The sequence below is a fragment of the Dendropsophus ebraccatus genome, chromosome 14 (genome assembly GCF_027789765.1).
Source record: "Dendropsophus ebraccatus isolate aDenEbr1 chromosome 14, aDenEbr1.pat, whole genome shotgun sequence".
NCBI classification, from domain to species: Eukaryota; Metazoa; Chordata; class Amphibia; order Anura; family Hylidae; genus Dendropsophus; species Dendropsophus ebraccatus.
Genome location: NC_091467.1, coordinates 34,726,496 through 34,744,233, shown reverse-complemented (window position 1 = coordinate 34,744,233; position 17,738 = coordinate 34,726,496). Strand labels below are relative to the sequence as shown.

Here is a 17,738-nt window from a genome sequence, read left to right as displayed (position 1 = left end):
AACCATGTAACGTCACCTGTATATCACGTAGACTAGCAGCAATAGACTAGCAGCACATTAATTACTTGAACTAAATCAATATTGGAGTGGAGGATTTCTTTTGTAAATGAGGCTGCATTGTAATAGATAGATTCTTTTATCACACACTACAGTTGCCTTTCTGCTTCTACTAACTTTGCTTTACCACTACCATTCCTTGGATGCCGGACTTTCTTAGAGGAAATGTTCTAGTTTTATGTAATTTTTTTCTTTATTGCATGATGTGAACTAAATTAACTTTTTGTTTCAGTTTCTCATCACTAAATCTTACCATTCACTGACTGCAAGCAGAGAACTTACTAAATGATGAGCAATTGACACAAAAAGCTTATAAGGTCCAAAGCAGAAGAACTCTCTGCTGCGGAATCCTGCCTGCTTCAGTGTTACACTGTTTCTCTATGGCAGGGCTTGGGCGCCTCTGCTCTCCGCTCAAAGAACTCACATGTCAATTCTTTGAGCGGAGTGATGGAAGCGGAGGTGCGCAAGCCTTGCCATAGAGAAACCGTGTCATACTAAAGGGATTCCGCTTTTGCTCCGTGTGAATTGGCCCTTGAAATGCACATAAGACTGGTTGTATCCTTTAAAGGGGTACCCCAGAAAAACATATTATTTGTAAATCAACTAGTGTCAGGAAGTTATAAAGATTTGTAAGTTACTTCTATTTAATAATCTCCAGTCTTCCAGTACTTAGCTGCTATGTGTCCTACAGGAAGTGGTGGACACAGTGCTTTCTGCTGCCACCTCTGTCCATGATAGTAACTTTCCAGAGCAGTAGCAAATCCCCATAGAAAACCTCTCCTGTTCTGGACAGTTCCTGTCATGGAAGAGGTGGCAGCAGAGAGCAATGTGTCAGACTGAATACCGCAGAGCATACAGCAGCTGATAAGTATTGGAGGCAATTTACAAATCTGTAAAAGTTTTTGACACCAGTTAATTTACATTTTTTTTCCTTTGGAGTACCCTTCAACTCTATCACCTACACAGCATGGGAAGTACTGCCTCTTTTCTTTTTTTGCCGCCTGGTTTTCTTCTTGCCTTTTCCGACTCTATAGCTGTCAGAGAATAGCACTGCCGTTCTGTCTTCCGCAGCGATTATTCTTGATTCTGTCGCCTGCTGCTGTTTTATTTCTGTCCTGTTGAGATCTGATCATAAGACCATGCTGTTACACTAGAATAGCTGCAGCTGAGATAGACAGCGACAAGGAGCCCCATTCCTGTTTATTGATCCTGGAGTGTCTTGTTATAGGACACAGTAAGTTAATGAACTCTTTATCTATTACTACATTAGACAGGGTACCCCATTTAAAGAGGTCTTATTAGATTGGAAGAACATGGCTGCTCTTTTGTAAACAGTGGCGCTGCACATGTCCACAGGTTATGTGTTTTGTAATTCACTTTTATTGAAGTGAACGAGGCTAAGTTACAATAACACACCCAACCGGTGTACAGATGTGGTGCTATTTTTCTCATTTTGGACACTTCTTTGAACATTTCTGCAGTCCAATCTAGCACTATCAGGAGCAGGAGAGGCTGAGCAGATTGATATATTGATGTATTTTAATATTTTAACTCTTGCTATGCTAGGAGTCCATTGGACAGTTCTACTGCAGTCATAGAACCACCTACTGGATTGCTAACATAGAAAAAGCAGTGGTCTAAATGAATAAAATACATGTTCCACAGAATTTTTCTATAAAACTATATAACAGTTTGATCAGCTCCCATACACTTTAGCTGTCAGCTGAATGAGCCAACTTTATTTTTTAACTTCCCCTTAAGGGTACGTTCACACTTACTGGATCCGCAGCTTATTTTCTTCTGCAGATCCGCAGCAGATTTTATTTAAATAACTGAACACAGCATCAAATCTGCACCATCAAATCTGCAGCAGATCTGCTGCAGATCTGCTGCGGATCCTAAAGGGGTATTTCTATCCATAGTGGTTGGATTCGGACTCCCTGCGAACTCCAAAACAAGGACCCCATGTCTCAGAATTAGAATAGAGCATGCACTCTGCCGCTCTTTTTATGCTGTATGGGAGCTGCTGGAAACAGCCAAACACTGTACTTGGCTGTTTCTGTGGCTCCCATAGAGAATGAATGGAACATTAGTTTTAGATTTCACAGAGGGTCTGACTGCTAGGTTCCTGACCATACGTGTCTCGATATGTGGTCTTCAGTGGAAAGCCATTGAATTATTGTTTTGGTGAAGCTACCAAATCTTGGTTTCCTAGATTGTGGACACAGATTAGTCACATCCTCGGCCGTGCAGTGACATGGTTGTGGCTAGTTCTTGGACATCTGAGATCAGTCAGTATAGTTATCGAGGACGGTTCATTGTTCTTCACTTTATATCCTTCAGCCGAGGAAGCTGGTGTCGGTAATACTCCAAGACAAGAAGACCAGGCTGCAGAGAGTGCAGCGAAAGGTACATACCCACATGCATTTAAAAAAATTATACATGAATACTAATCCTTTTAAGATTTTAATACGCAGAAGCGTAGCTTTGCCGTTTAGGCAACTCACCAACACTTATGATGCTCCAAAAAATGTGGTGGATTCTTTTATATTTCATTGTATTGTAATGCTTAATTTTTACCTCTGTTCTCAGCTACTTTTTTACTATGCAGTTGTTTAGGTCAGCTCAATAACAATACAGACGTGATATAAAATCTTTTTCCATGCATATTTTTTTGTGGGTCCACTAAAGACCATGATCTCCAATTGGTGGCTCTCCAGCGATTGCAAAATTAATTCCCAAAAGCTGTCTGGCCATGAAGGCAATTGTAGTTTTGCAGCTGCTGGAGAGCCACCCGTTGGAGAAAATGGCTTTAAAGATTTCTGAAAGACTCAAAGTTCTTCATGCCATCCATAATTTACTTCAAGGAACGATCTTTGGTGTTGGTCGGGACTCAGATAAGACCTTTTACGTTTCTTAGGCTTTCAGTGTGCAGTGTAAAAAGGCATCACGGTAATGTTAAGTGATTAGGTGATTACAAGTTAAAATTCCCAAAAGAGCCATTGCAACCATCGATCATCCATTATAAAGGTACGGATGGAAATAGTTGTCAACTACATTGATTCACAAGCTACACTTCAATGTCACCTGTCAGACTTCCTTTGTGACGGTAGATTTGCTCTTGTATTAGTCTGGCATTTTCTGTGTATTTTGTGACAAATGATGATGCATATTCATTTCATCTTTTCATGTCAAACTTGTGCAATTTCACCTGAATCTTAGAGATAAAATCTCCGGCAGCCACAGGAAAGATGGAGACTCAGGAGTCCTCAAGTAGCACACCAGAAACAGAAATGTGCACGGAAGGAGACAGATCTATAACTGAACGGGACGCGGAGGATCTGTGTGTAATCACCGGAGACACTTATGAAGATGTCAGTCCCGGCTGGACAACCATGAGTAATGAACTGACAGAAGCTTCGGATGTACAAGGCAGACATGTCTTAACCCAAGAAACAAATGGCATTGTTACTCATAGGGATCATGAGGATGGGATGGAAGAACATGCATATGAAGGTGAGGAGGAGGAGCAGGATAACACAACATCTATGGACACACCAGTATGTCTACAGCCTCAGACAAATGGCCTCAAAGTGGATAAAGAAGATAACAAGCTTCCCGATGGCTCCGTTTTCGACAAACATGATGATGATGTGCAGAAACCACATGATGACATAGCCGCTGACTCTTTTCCAGTAGAAGACCAGCTAATGCTACCTCGCCCACGGCCGTCTGTATCTGTTTACCAAGTCGAGGTTGATGCCAACAAGCCAATAGACGGCAACAAGATGTCACCATGTGAGGCTGCCAGTACACCAAGTGAGGACACATCGGAGAAACATTTACCTTCTCCTGGTGAAGTCATGGGGATCCCTAGAAAACGAATATCTCAACATGGCTCTGGAATACCCGTTCCGGTACCTAAAGGTGTGTTCCCAGTTGTTACCAGCATACTAAAGTCTCCGATCTCCCTGGGCTGCCTTATGCTTTCCTAACTTGCTTGAAGAAGGCACCAGAATTAATAGCACATGCTCACCAACCCGTCCTGTCCTTTCTCACCTCCTCCTGTGGTTATCGTTGTTTGGTTTGCAGTTTTCTCCCAGCGCATGATGCACCTTGCATGATCTCCATTCACCTCACTGCATGCCTTTTCATGTATACTCATCTCACAGCAAGAGGCACTTACAAAAACTTGCGTGTATGACACATTTTTTGACAGCAACAAGATGGACACCATAGCAGACTTCAATGCGATTCAGTGTGTATCTAATATGTCAAATTGGTGCCTCAACTTTTGATGAGTAAATGGAATTATATCTAATGCATAAGGATTTCCTCGATTGAGTTTAATAATAGAGTTTGTATGAGAATTCTGATGTCGGAATCAACAATAGACGTCAAAGGAAGAAAGCTTGGCATTGTAATTATAAAGCACAGTGTAGAAACGTTTACCAGTCATGATATCCCAGAAATAGTATCTGTAATTCAGTAAAATGAAGCTAGTTTTTCTTTTGTGTATTTTAAGGGGTCATGAAGACAATCCCCTTCCATGTCTTGCTAAGGTATAGACATCAGAAAGGGATGTGGCGGTCTCTTGATCTTGTAGACCCAACCTGTCCTATTCCTTTGTAATGCTACATTTCCCCTAGACACTAAGGGGGGAGATTTATGATGGCTCTGTCCCAGGCATACCTGCTCCGTGGTGTATGCCAGCTGTAATCCACACTCGCCCAATGGGTGGGCAATGGGGGCACGACCACCTTCTGTGTCTCTTTTATTAAGGTTTATGCCAGGCGTAAACCAGGCAAAAATCTACACCTCCCCCAGAGCAGGTATAGATTTACACACTCTTAGTGGTCAGGACTTTATCTAGAACTGGCGAACGAGTCTTGATAAATGGCCCCCCAAGTGATCACTTTCACGTTGGGCTCTTTAAATGGGTTTTCAGGACTTGGCATTATCTGGCATTACAACTTGGCTCCTTTCATTTAGGTCATTCAGTGGCATTTATTCTCAGAAAAATACAAATATTCAAAGAACATATGCATGGTCTAACAGAGTAACTATGTGTGTTACAGGTGCCTTAGATAGCGGTGGGGGCCAGCTGTCATCAGCTTCATCGTGTTCCCCATGGACAGTAAGGCCTTCTGCTACTTATTTATAATAGATTGGATAGTGTGTATATATTCATCCAAACCAAACATCCCTCATTTGTTTACTGCTAGCTGAAGAAGTTAGATCCAGCCCTAAGGCTTTCTGGAAAACATGGATACAGCTAATAGGCTGTATCCATGTTTTCCAGGACTCCCTAGGGCTGCATCCAACTTCTTTAGCCACCAGCAATCAAATTCAGGGTGTTCGGGTTTAGACGAACCCGAGCATGCTCAAGGTTTGCTTATCTCTACACAGAATGTATTCTATTATACATAAGTAGTAAAAGGCCTTACTGCCCATGGGGAAGGACAATGAAGCTGGTCCCACCACTCTAGGCTCCTATAACACCCATAGTTGCTCTATTAGACCTTGTATATATTCTTTGAATATTTTTACTTTTGCAAAATTGCACTAGACAGTTTAGTTGCTTGCCTAACATTTAGCTAGTTTTTTATTATTATTATTATTTTTTTTTACAGCAGATCCTATACAGTAGGTATATATCTACTTCTGTTCTTCTTATTATGATTTCTGCATTTACATGCTGTAGCAGCTGTGGACTACTAAGCGAGTTAACGCCAAAATTAGCTGTGATGTCACCACTTAGACTTTTGCCATTTTGGGGCCGTGGTCTTTATACTATATTTTTAACAGCATATATCCCGCAGCCTGGAGAATGAACATGCCATTAGGACTAAACATGAGGACTAGAAATACAGGATGACTGAATGCACATACACAGCTTAGTTATAATAATGCTGAGAGCATCCAACAAGCATGCTGGGATATTTAGTTTTTTCCATCTGTCTCACTATCTGATATATACAAGTGATCTGTAGTAATCTGTAGTAATCGCGGCTGAGCGGCTGATGACGCGGCCGCATCATCAGCTGCTCAGCCACGATTGGCTGAGCATAACTGTGCTCAGCCAATCGCGGCTGAGCACAGTTAGGTCGCGGCGGAGGGGGGACGGCGGCAGCGATTCGGCCGGCCGGCCGAAGATGACGTTTGGCACAAGATGGAGGACATGCGCGACACGGATCAGGTAATGTATAATGCACCAACACTTCCGGGTACACGGGCGGGGGTGGTGTAACACGGGAAGGGGGCCATTCACAGACATAACATACATTACAAAGTTGTATAACTTTGTAATGTGTGTTATTCTGTGGATAATTTTTTTGTGCCGCACTACCCCTTTAAATACAGCCGTTGTTTTTACACAGTGTGAACTAAGCCTAAACCTGTTTTAACAGCTACTCTGTATTATGCCCTATGCAGGGTCTGCGGGGAAGGGCCATAACACAGGGATCCTCCCTTTGGTGAGTCATGGTCTGCCCCCTTGGGACCTACAGTAGGCAAAGATTGCAAAGGTTGGAGCAATAAACTAAATTCATTGCTAAAGTATAAGACTTTAGGTAGCTCGGGGACATTAAGACTACAAAGGATTCTGTGTGCCAAAATAACTCTCCTTTTTTTGTACATTTCATACATATAGGCTATGTGCAGACTATGTATTAGACTGGCTGTTCCGTGACCCGGCCGGGTCACGGAACGTGCGGTCTCTGAACAGATCATCTTTTCGGCCACAGGGTTCTGATGCGGGCGCATCCGTGTGTGCCCGCATCAGAACTCCCTACAGCACACTATGGAGCGAGTGGCCAGAGCTGCTTGCTCCACAGTGTGCACTGACAGGGTTTTCTGCGGCCAATATTCACTGACATGTGTGCGGCGCCGCTAGGGACCCCGACCGGAGCATATACCATGTGTATATGCTCTGGCTGGGATCCCATAGACTGAGAGGTAACGTATATTTTAGAATATTTCTAAAATATACGTTGTGTAAACATAGCCATAAACTGACTATGAGTCTTTTCCTGCATGGTCATCTGCTAAGCAGGGAACTGTAGATGGTCTAAGGGCCTTATTACACAGATCGATAATCTGCCAAATCAGCCCGTTTCAGCAGATCATCGCTCCGTGTAACGGTTATTAGCTGATTGTGTCTTTAAGTCCTGACCTAAAATCATCAGCCTTCAGGCGTGCATTGCTTTAATAGGGATGAACGTATACAGTTCATTTTTTATTATATACAGCAAGGGCTGCACGGACATCGCTATAATAAGCTGAGTTAAAGAGCGCCGATCTGCTAAAGTGATCAGGCAGTGTAATACTGCCCTAATTCACTCACATGCAGCTCTACTACGTCACTTTTAGTGAGGTTTTAGAGGTCAGACCCCCCCCAATCATAAAGTGATAGTGTATATAACTAATGGGAATATCCCTTCCACTGTGCCTGTCTATTCCAGGGCTTAAAACACTAAGTAAACACCAACTAAACAAGCGTGAGTAGCAACGTATTCATTATGTAACGATCAATGGTCTGCAGTCAAAGTACTTATCGAACACATCCCATGTATGATATAGAGACAGCTCTCACTGTAGTCATCCTATTACTTCTTCTTCCATGCTTCATTATTTTTTAATAAATTGTTTGTTTATTCATTTTTAACAAAACGAGAAACATAACAGCAATCCAAATCGAGAAGGTTACATCCATCATCAGAATTCTCACAATACACCAAAGAAGTACCCTTATTTTGGTTAAGTACAACATTGATAAATTGGCTATAGTTGGATCTATTTTAACTCTGGTACAAAAGAGGAACCGATTCTAGTTATTCTCTAGATCAACACTTCCAACATAAATAAACATTCAGTGCTCCATTATTGAAGAGAAATCATGTATTTATGAGGATATTTTTATTTTTGGGCAGACCGTGTACGTAATTATGTCTAATACAGTACAGCTGAGATAGGAGCCCACCATAACATACACTCAGCCTACTTGTCCACTGTTGTAGCTGGGCATCCATGACATAAGTGTGGATTGAGGGCTGTGGTTAAAGGCCCTATAAGACCAAGTGATTATGCCGTTCTGGCTGATAACCGTTTGGTGTAATGACTCATGTTCAAAACCAACAATCAGCCAACATGAACGATGCCGGCTGATCATTGTCTTTAAACATGTTCAAAAGAGAACGACAGCCATAGCGACAGTCTGCTGGCCGCTGCTCCATGCAATGAGAGCGGCAGTAGTAGACCACTGCCATCTTCTATGGGCCACCTGGACGATCATCCAAGCAGCCACTCCCACTCCTCCTCTCTTGCTGTCGGTGCATGTAATAGCAACAACAGGTCGGCAGTCGCTCGCTCCTTAATATCGGGCCATGTAATAGGGCCCTAATTTTTGTCAATGGAATAAGTTGAGAAGTGTGATAACACAGTGCTGCATCACTTAATCTTGTATAAAGAATGGACCACAAAACATAGGAATGTTTGCCTTTAGGACTTTTGTAGAAAAAGACATACCGGCTGCTCCATGAAAAGTGAATGTCGGTGGGGCTGCGGGCTGACAATTTATTCACATGCAGCTTATCCTTTTACTGCAGAATTTGGATGCAATTATAGAGGCTGATTCTTTATGAACAACCCCCACCTTTAGGAGATGGGTGTGCCTTCTTGGATAAGGACTCCGAGCTGGTACTACTTGGAGCAAGACCTATAATAAATTATATATGTATTGTTTTTTCTTGCAGCCCATGATCAAGAGAAGCATGAAAGCGACTCCCAGGAGAAAGCAGCAGAGGTGAGTGGGAAGGGCCTGATGCCACTCTTTGTAGCCATACTTCTGCCTACAGTACTGATCTACTTTAACATCTAGGTCCTTAAAGGGAACCTGTCATTACTGTCATGTTATCTGTCCTTTCAAGTCATAGAGGCAGTCCGTGGCCACTTCTCCCTGACATTGATAGAGCTCTCCCTGTCTAGATATAGGGACAGATCTATCAATCAAGGCAGACAGGGCAGACTAAAGTCCCTATGGACTGCTCAGTGACCACTGGTTCAGACAGCATTGATGATAGGTTCCCTTGAACAATACTTTACACAAGACTTTAACACTCCTTATTAAGCACAGACCAATCTTGGGTTTTCAGTACTCATAATACATAACCTACCTAAGCTGGAGGGAGGCCATAGTGACCATTTGTAAGGTGTCACCAAGAAAGAAGTAATGTTCCATTCTTCATAAGTACCCAATATAAAAAAAAAAAATAGCAGTGCTGCTGTATTCACCATCATTATGTCTCCATTCATTCATCCACCAAAGATAGGCGCCTGACGAATCTAACCTGCTGATAGCTCCCTAGTGGGCACAGGGCGCTGAAGATGAAGGTAAGTCTCTCATCTTCATCCTTGGCGCCATTTTTGTGCTGTTAATTCTGAAACCCTCTTCCTAGTAAGCCGTTAGGAGCACTGGGGGCATGGCTCCCGCCCCCAGGGCACCGATCCGCTCCTGGTTGGCCCACCCCCCTAATGATTATGAATGGAGAGGGTTGGATCTGTGCTTAAGGGCGGTAGCCCCGCCCCCAGTGCTTCTAACAGCTTACTGGACAAAGGATTTCACAGCTAACAGCACAGAGAACACAGAGAACCACGGATTGAAGGATCACTAATACAGAGATGGTAGAATATTCAGATTATACACATCCCTATAATGTAGGCAGGCATATAATGTCCATTATGTTTTTATGTTTGCTTTGCATCATTTCTATTTTTTTTTTTTCCGCCTTTGTTTTATTTGTGCTAGAATATACATAAAAAGTGCAATTCACAGAAAATGTAAAATAGCAGGAGAGCTATGTTTGGTCCCATGAGTTTTTTAAATAATTTTTTTCACCTTTTTTTTTTTTGCATTTATATTACCCAGCCAAGCTTTGAACATAAAGGGTTAAAACTGTAGCTGTAACTGCAAACGGGGAGTATACGTACCATTGATAGGTAATCCCAGTTTGGATTTTTGTGGTTCTTGTTTGTTGTTTTTGCAACAGCAGTAAAGCCACATTTTTGGGGATTACTACCATAAATAATACCCCCTGCATTGTCTCTGGACCTTTTGAGAAAAAAATATTAATACTGCCTAAGTTGGCCTTGCAAAGATTTAAGGCTCCCCGACTTCACAGCCAGTACAGTGTTGGCAACAGTCAACCTGAGGTAAAATCTGTTAAGGTCTTGTTTTGGACCCACTCTATTGTACAGAATAGAGAATGAGACATGGTTCGAAAATCTCATACCATGTTGTTGAGTACTCCGAGCTGTATGTGCAAAGGACCTAAACCAAAATATAACAAGTACTATATCTACAGAGCTATAAAAAGTATTGTCAGAGTGGGCTGACCTCGTGAAAGTAGCTGCTAATTTTTCTGGAGTTGTCAGAGTTTATTTTCTTCACTTCTGCTCCTTCAAGGCTTATAGCTGCAATGCTCAAGTACTGGAAACTTGTGTTATGTTTCAGGGCTACAGAATAGCACGTCTCCTCCGTGTTGTCACCAAGTGGAAGGATTTACTTTATATGTGAGATGCCTCACAACGATTTCAACAAGACTGAAATCCAAATTTACATTCATTTGTATGACTAAACATAAGAGTCAAGCTAGTGGGCAGGTCGAGTTACATATACCCCATGTAAGACATATACCCCATGACTGGCACAGATGCAGGTGTAAGGCATGGTATTTGCTGTGAGAGGTGGAAACATGCAGTGTGTCACAGGCATTGTGTAAATACCAGCCTGTCTCAGGAAGGGTTAAAGATTTCTGTATGGCAGCGAGATGGGCACTGGAGCTCCTAGTCCTGTCTAAGGATCTGTGGTAGTCTGAACACTCTGAACACATTTTGACGTATCTCTAAGTGACAGTGCCATCTTGGTATTCATATCGTTGTCATCTGTTGAATCATTGGCTTGGTTGCCCCAAGGATTGCACTTTTAATTTTTGATCTAGCACTCTCATCATTCATAATTTATTTATTTCATTTCCACAATTTATTTTTTTTCTGTTCACTTATTGTTTTGTTTTACCTTTGAAAGACATCCTCTACTCCACCCATTGCCAAACTCACTACAAGCAGAACTTCCACAATCCCCAAAAGATCCCCTTCTGCTAGCACAATCACACAGAAAAAAACTTCCAGTCCGACAGTACCTCCAGCACGGAGCCTTACGCAGCGGACCTCCCCTGCGACGTTTCGCCCAGTGGGCCCTTCACCAAGGGCTAAGGTAAGGGGAGAACGAACCCAAATAAGCGCTTTAGGTTTCATATGGTCAGAGTCTGCCCTAAACTAGAGACCACCTTCCCTGAGTTTCTTATAATATTTCATCCATTCTATTGTCTCTAAATGCATATGGGATTAGATATGATAGGCCAGCATTACCCATAACCATGACATCTATGTTTATTTTTGTCACAAATTGCAAGGTTTAAATATTATGTCAAAGAGAAAGAATGGGGAGGAACAGACACACAGGCTGCAACATTACAAGGGGGTGGAGAGAGCACACAGGGGCTGTACACTGAGCTCTGAACTTGTATGTGCACAAGCATAGCTCATGACAGAGAAAGCAGGTCTGGGAAATGATTGACACATTGCAGAAATCCCACAATGTAATCATATTACTACCTTGCACATCACAGCTAGCTGATACCATAGTAGTTTAGGCAACATTTTCACCTTGTGATCACTTGTGATCTCAGGACAACAATATGATTTTAGATTCGGTTTGTGACCAATTCATCTGTGTACAGGAACACAACACGTTTATTGGTCAGTATGACCCCTAACTACATCTGTGGAATCGGCTTTCTGTCTGCTGATCTTAGGCACAAGTGCTATGCATTCGGATCAGTGCAGCGTGCACTCAGTGGACACAAAAGAAATTGAAAAAATATTGATTAGAGAGTCCAGTAATCCAGAGCATCAGAACCCTATGTGACATAATAGACTATTGCCATTGTGCTGTACAATAACCTGTGTTATTCGTATAACAGGATGGCATTCATGATGGAGCAGGGGTGAAGCAGCCACCTGTCAGGAGCCCTGCCAACGCAACAAGAATCCCATCAAAGACTCCCACAGTCCCGAAGACTCCCCCTGGTGGTAAGACAGCAAGTTGCTTAATATGTCCTTATTTCCCTACTGTACAAGGGATACAGTGCAATAAAGGCAGAATCACTATATTTTGTGCTGCTCACTTTTTATGCGTGGTCTTCACTATCTGTATGAGAAGTAGCGACCTGACAACTGTCTATATTAAGCTGACAGACTTTGTGGTGAACTTGATTTCCAGACCTTGGTGTATACAGAACTTTCATATTCTATACTAACAGAAACATTTTCTTTACAGGCTTGAGACGAGACCAGAAGAAGCCGCCGTCCTCCATTAACAAAGGTGAAAGAGGTAACAGGGGAATGTTGTGTATTGCTGACCATATATTATGGCACGCAGACTTCTTGTATGATGCCATGGTATGATCATCAATATACTATACTTGTAGGACTTGTCAGGTTAAAGAGGTATTCCATTCAAATTAAACTTTTAATTTGTTGCTGCCCTAGCACATAACAAAACAAACAGCCTATTTTAGCTTTCTGTGCTCTCTGGTGTCCTCCTACGTCATCTTTCTGGCTGAACGATCCTGGCTCCACTTCATAGCAGTGACAGCCTATCGGTGGCTGCAGCATTGCCCTGTCTCAGTCAGTGATTGGCTGAGTGGGCCATCACTGCCAAATGAGTCAGTCTCGGAATATTCTCTGATATACTGCTTTTTACTTTCCGTTCCGTTGTCTAGGTTACCGACCACCTCTATGCTCCGGTATGGCTGTGGTATGGCTGGTGTATAGTATATATAGCAATAATGTAGATGTATGTAGTGGACATATATATATATATGCACACTATAGCTATCTGTACACCAGCCCCCTCCCACTTCTCTAATAGTCACAGCAATACCCCCACCCTCCACTTTCCTGGTAGTCACAGCTTCCACTTCCCTAATCCGTTAAACTTTCCTTGTAATCACAGGATCCCCTCCCACCTTTTCAGTAGTTACAGTTGCCCCCTCCCCCCCTATTTTTCCAATAATGGGAGCTATCCCTCCACTTTAGCAAGAATCACAGCAAACAACCTCTCCCCACTTCCCATTTAGAGTTGAGCAAACTTTGAGCACGCTGTCCGAACCAGAGCATGCAGCATTTGATTACTGGTGGCTGCTGAAGTTGGATGCAGCCCTAGGGAGTCTTGGGAAGCATTAAGAGAGCCAACAGCCAGCCTATATGTATCCATGTTTTCCAGGACTCTCTAGGGCTGCATCCAACTTCAGCAGCCACAGCTAATCAAATGCTGAGTGGTCAAGTTAGGACAATTCTATTCCCATTGAGCAGGTCTTGTCCAGCCCTTTATTACACATTTTTATCACATATTATGTGGCAAATATTCTCCTAAAACTAGTAATGTGATCATTTAGTTATAACAAAATCTACAATTTTCTTTTAGCTGAATCTCCAAAATCTGGTGAAAGAAGTGGATACAGCAGTCCTGGATCACCCAGCACACCAACAAACCGGTCCCGCACACCCTCATCAAATATGCCACCAGGCCGGGAGCCTAAAAAGATCGCCGTTGTGCGTACTCCTCCCAAGTCCCCTGCTTCTGTCAAAAGTCGCCTTCAGCCGCTTCCCAGTCCAGTAGCAATGCCGGACCTGAAAAATATAAAGTCTAAGATTGGCTCGATTGACAATATTCGGCACCAACCAGGAGGTGGCAAGGTATCTGAGCGTTACTAGATAAATGCTGTATATCAGAGGAGGAGCTAGCTGGGTGGGAGTATGGAAAGGGATGAGGGTAGAGATAGGAGTAAATGTGCCAATTATTTTCACTGACTCCATGTCTCTCCACCTCTCCTGGCACCACATCCCGGATTTCATGACATATCCATATACCTCCACACTTCATCGCATTCGTCCATTTCCACGCTTTGATGTCCCTGCTGCTTTTTTGTGCTGCTTTACCACCTGCACCAACCTCATTCCTCCCGCAGGTGCAGATTGTCCACAAGAAAGTGGATCTGACTAATGTCCAGTCTAAGTGTGGATCCAAGGACAACTTGAAGCATACCCCTGGGGGTGGAGCAGTGAGTGAAATCCTCTATGTGCAGAGCACCCCACGAGCTCCTCATATGCAGCACACCCAGACACTGGCACCTGTGATCACATCACGCCTTTGCACTGCTTGCATGTTGGCCTGTTGATTTACTCATTCCAGCTGCTTGCACTACACAACATTGTGCTTTACTACGTGGAGGCTATACTCAATAGTAGTAATATTACGGAAATTTTACTTTGAGATACAGTATGTACCCTCATAGTGTTTGGCGCACGCCCCATTTTTATTATAGAAATATACCCAACATGTCACTTATTCTGAATGAGCATCGAAGATTGAGGACACAGATGAGCCACATTGAAATGGGCCTAAATCATGTGCAAAAAATGTGGTTTACCAAGTCAACATACACTGCAGAAGCCCAAGGCTTCCACTGGAATTTCCGCAGTGTATTTTACCCCTGTAGGCCTCATGCACACTGAGCAATAGACGAGGAATTGAAAAGGAAAGTTTTCTGCTTGAAATTCTTCACCTATTCAGCTCTGGCAGAATTTTAGCAGAATTCAAGCAAAATTCAAGCCCCCATTGACTTCTATAGGTTTCCTCTAGCAGAATCTATCCAAATAATTGACATGTCAGTTCTTTGAACGGAAAGCAGATCTGTGGCAGAAAATTCTGCTCGGGAAGGGTAGGTTCACACTATGGAATGCAGATAAATTCCGGTGGATTCAGTCGCTTGTACCCGTTCGCGACTGCGCGCCTATCTGCCCATGCCATAGACACCATTCTATGGCCAGGTGGATTCCGCCTTCCGCCGAAAGAACTGATATGTCTATTCTTTCGGCCGCAAACAGGAATGAGCAACGGAAGTTGACATTTATCATCCAATGGAAAAATGACATGAAATGAAAATGACAACAATAAAACAGCGCAACATCTGACCATGGGTTGGATATGGTACTTTTTTATTTTACTATGGTAGGGTTTTTTTTGTAAGAATATTTTTTCCCCCTGTTTAAGAGACATGTTAAAAGTTTTGATTAGTCGGGGTCTGGGTTCTCAGATCAATTCCTCTTCTGCAGTGAGAAGGGAAAGGTGGTGAAATAAGGTAAGTACTTAGGGGGGGATTTATCAAACTGGTGTAAAGTAGAATTGTCTTAGTTGCCCCTAGCAACCAATCAGACTCCACCTTTCATTTTTCAAAGAGTCTGTGAGGAATGAAAGGTGGAATCTGATTGGTTGCTAGGGGCAACTGAGACAATTCTACTTTATACCAGTTTGATAAATCTCCCCCATAGTTCCATTTGAGGTCCCTGACTGATCAAAGCTTTTGACATATCTCTCGGATATTTTTAAAGTGCACATTTATGGGATAACTGATCACAGTTACCGTAAATTAGTAGCAAGTAATGCTGGATACTTATAGAAAATTTACAACTAGTATATAAATAATAATACTATAATTTAATTATTAATAATACTTAATATATAATACATAATAAATAATTTCTTTAATCCATCTCGTGCATAGTGATTTGACCTAATCGCCTGGACACTAATCCCACACTGCACGGCTGCTTCCTGCACTTCACTTTTACTTATTTGCAAAATTCTGATTTATTTCAATTGTGCATGCTTAAAAATATAGAATATGTTTATCTCCTTCAGACAACTTTAACATGGTATATTCCATCCTTCAACTTTAATTATTAAAATATAATGAAGAAAAAATTATGAAAGCAGCCCAGTCTGCAGGAAGCATGTTTTAGATATGATGTATGGTTTTGTGGGAAACAAATCATTGTAATAATTTATTCATTTAAATTATTGTACTTTCTCTGCCTAGGAGTCCAGTGGGTGGTCCTGGACTGATAGCTCTCTCTATAAGCACTGGTTTAAATGAATAAGTGGCAAGTTATACAAATATTTTCCCACAAACTATACAATGTATCCATGTGCTCAGCTCCTCTTCCTCCTAGTAGAAGCTGCCAGGGATCGCCCAATGACTTTTCAGCAGCTTGAACGTGATGACAAGTTCTTATTTATCCTGAAATGTTATATATGGGGAAATACAGACATTGGTGGAGATTTATCAAACTGTAGTAAAGTAGGACTAGCTCACTTTCCCCTAGCAACCAATCAGATCACATCAAATGAACAAATGAAAGGTGGAATCTGATTGGTTGCTAGGGGCAACTAAGACAATTCTACTTTACACCAGTTTGATAAATCCTCCCCCCCCCCTTGTTCTTGCTTCCAAACAACCCAGCCTTTCCAGACTTCTGAATGGCTGTATAACATGGCAGGTTTGCCATGTAGGATTTTAGGACAACTGGCTCCTGGTTTATTGGCGGCCATATTTGAAGTCATCTAGTTTTTCCCCAAAAGAGAGAGAATTAAAACCAACCTGCAAAACTAGTCCTACTGGAGGCCTTTCTAAGATGCATCCTTAGGCTGGGTTCACACACAGTATATTTCAGTCAGTATTGTGGTCCTCATATTGCAACAAAAACCAGGAGTGGATTGAAAACACAGAAAGGATCTGTTCACACAATTTTGAAATTGAGTGGATGGCCGTCATTTAATGGCAAATATTTGCTGGTATTTTAAAACAACGGCTGTTGTATTGAAATAATGGCAGTTCTTTACCGTTATATGGCGGCCATCCACTCAATTTCAACATTGTGTGAACAGATCCTTTCTGTGTTTTCAATCCACTCCTGGTTTTGGTTGCAAAATACTGAGCAATTACTGACTGAAATATACTGTGTGTGAACCCAGCCTCAGCCTGCATAGATCCTAGGCAGCCATTGTGGGGGCAGCCAGAAGCATAGTTATAGTCCTTTTATTCCATTTGCTTCTCCCTCACAATGGCTTCCTCCAGCCCCTGATCCTTAACCCACTGCCATAATTGTATGCAGCCTCCTCTCACATGTTTTTCTCTCTACAGGTGCAGATAACACACAAACCAGTGGATCTCAAACATGTGACTTCCAAGTGTGGATCCATGTCAAACATCCACCACAGGCCAGGTTAGTTCTCCCATTATGTTATAATTAGAAGTGTAGGGGTAGTTTGAAACACACGTCCTAGCTCACCAATGGCTAAAGCCGGTTCTAGGTCCCTCCTCCGTGTTTTAAAGCAACTCTGTACCCACAATTTGCCCCCCCCCCAATCGCTTATACTGTCAGTTAGCTGCTTTTAATCCAAGATCTGTCCTGGGGCCCGTTCGTCATCAATTCAACACATGTGCAGTGTTCAGATAAGTGATGAATAGGAGAAATCCTGCCTGGGGCATTCGTAATAGTGAAGAGGGTGGGAGGAGGGACGGAGAGGCATTGCAGGCCTATTGCACAGACACACTAGGTCACGCCAATTTGACACAGGGCTGAAAGTTTAAAAGTTGTTTTTCAGAACATTAACTGCATCACCTGCCGAACGGACCCCAGGACAGATCTTGGATAAAAAGCAGCTATTTGACAGTACAAGTAGTTTGGGGGGGACAGATTGTGAGTACAGAGTCATT

At 42.4% G+C, this 17,738-nt stretch overlaps 1 protein-coding gene across 11 annotated transcripts in view; it reads left to right on the top strand.

The window, feature by feature from the left end:
* Positions 1–17,738, top strand: part of MAPT (microtubule associated protein tau) — a 76,671-nt gene that overhangs the window by 48,055 nt on the left and 10,878 nt on the right. For 7 of the 11 annotated variants that reach the window (XM_069952506.1, XM_069952503.1, XM_069952502.1 and 4 more), the window contains exons 4-12: positions 2,401–2,466; positions 3,280–3,984; positions 8,811–8,860; positions 11,141–11,329; positions 12,099–12,207; positions 12,455–12,508; positions 13,604–13,875; positions 14,148–14,240; positions 17,163–17,244. In XM_069952506.1, the coding sequence (XP_069808607.1) occupies positions 2,401–2,466; positions 3,280–3,984; positions 8,811–8,860; positions 11,141–11,329; positions 12,099–12,207; positions 12,455–12,508; positions 13,604–13,875; positions 14,148–14,240; positions 17,163–17,244 (1,620 nt within the window). The remainder of the gene's footprint in view (positions 1–2,400; positions 2,467–3,279; positions 3,985–8,810; positions 8,861–11,140; positions 11,330–12,098; positions 12,208–12,454; positions 12,509–13,603; positions 13,876–14,147; positions 14,241–17,162; positions 17,245–17,738) is intronic. The other 4 variants (XM_069952501.1, XM_069952510.1, XM_069952508.1 and 1 more) reach the window with 4 other exon arrangements.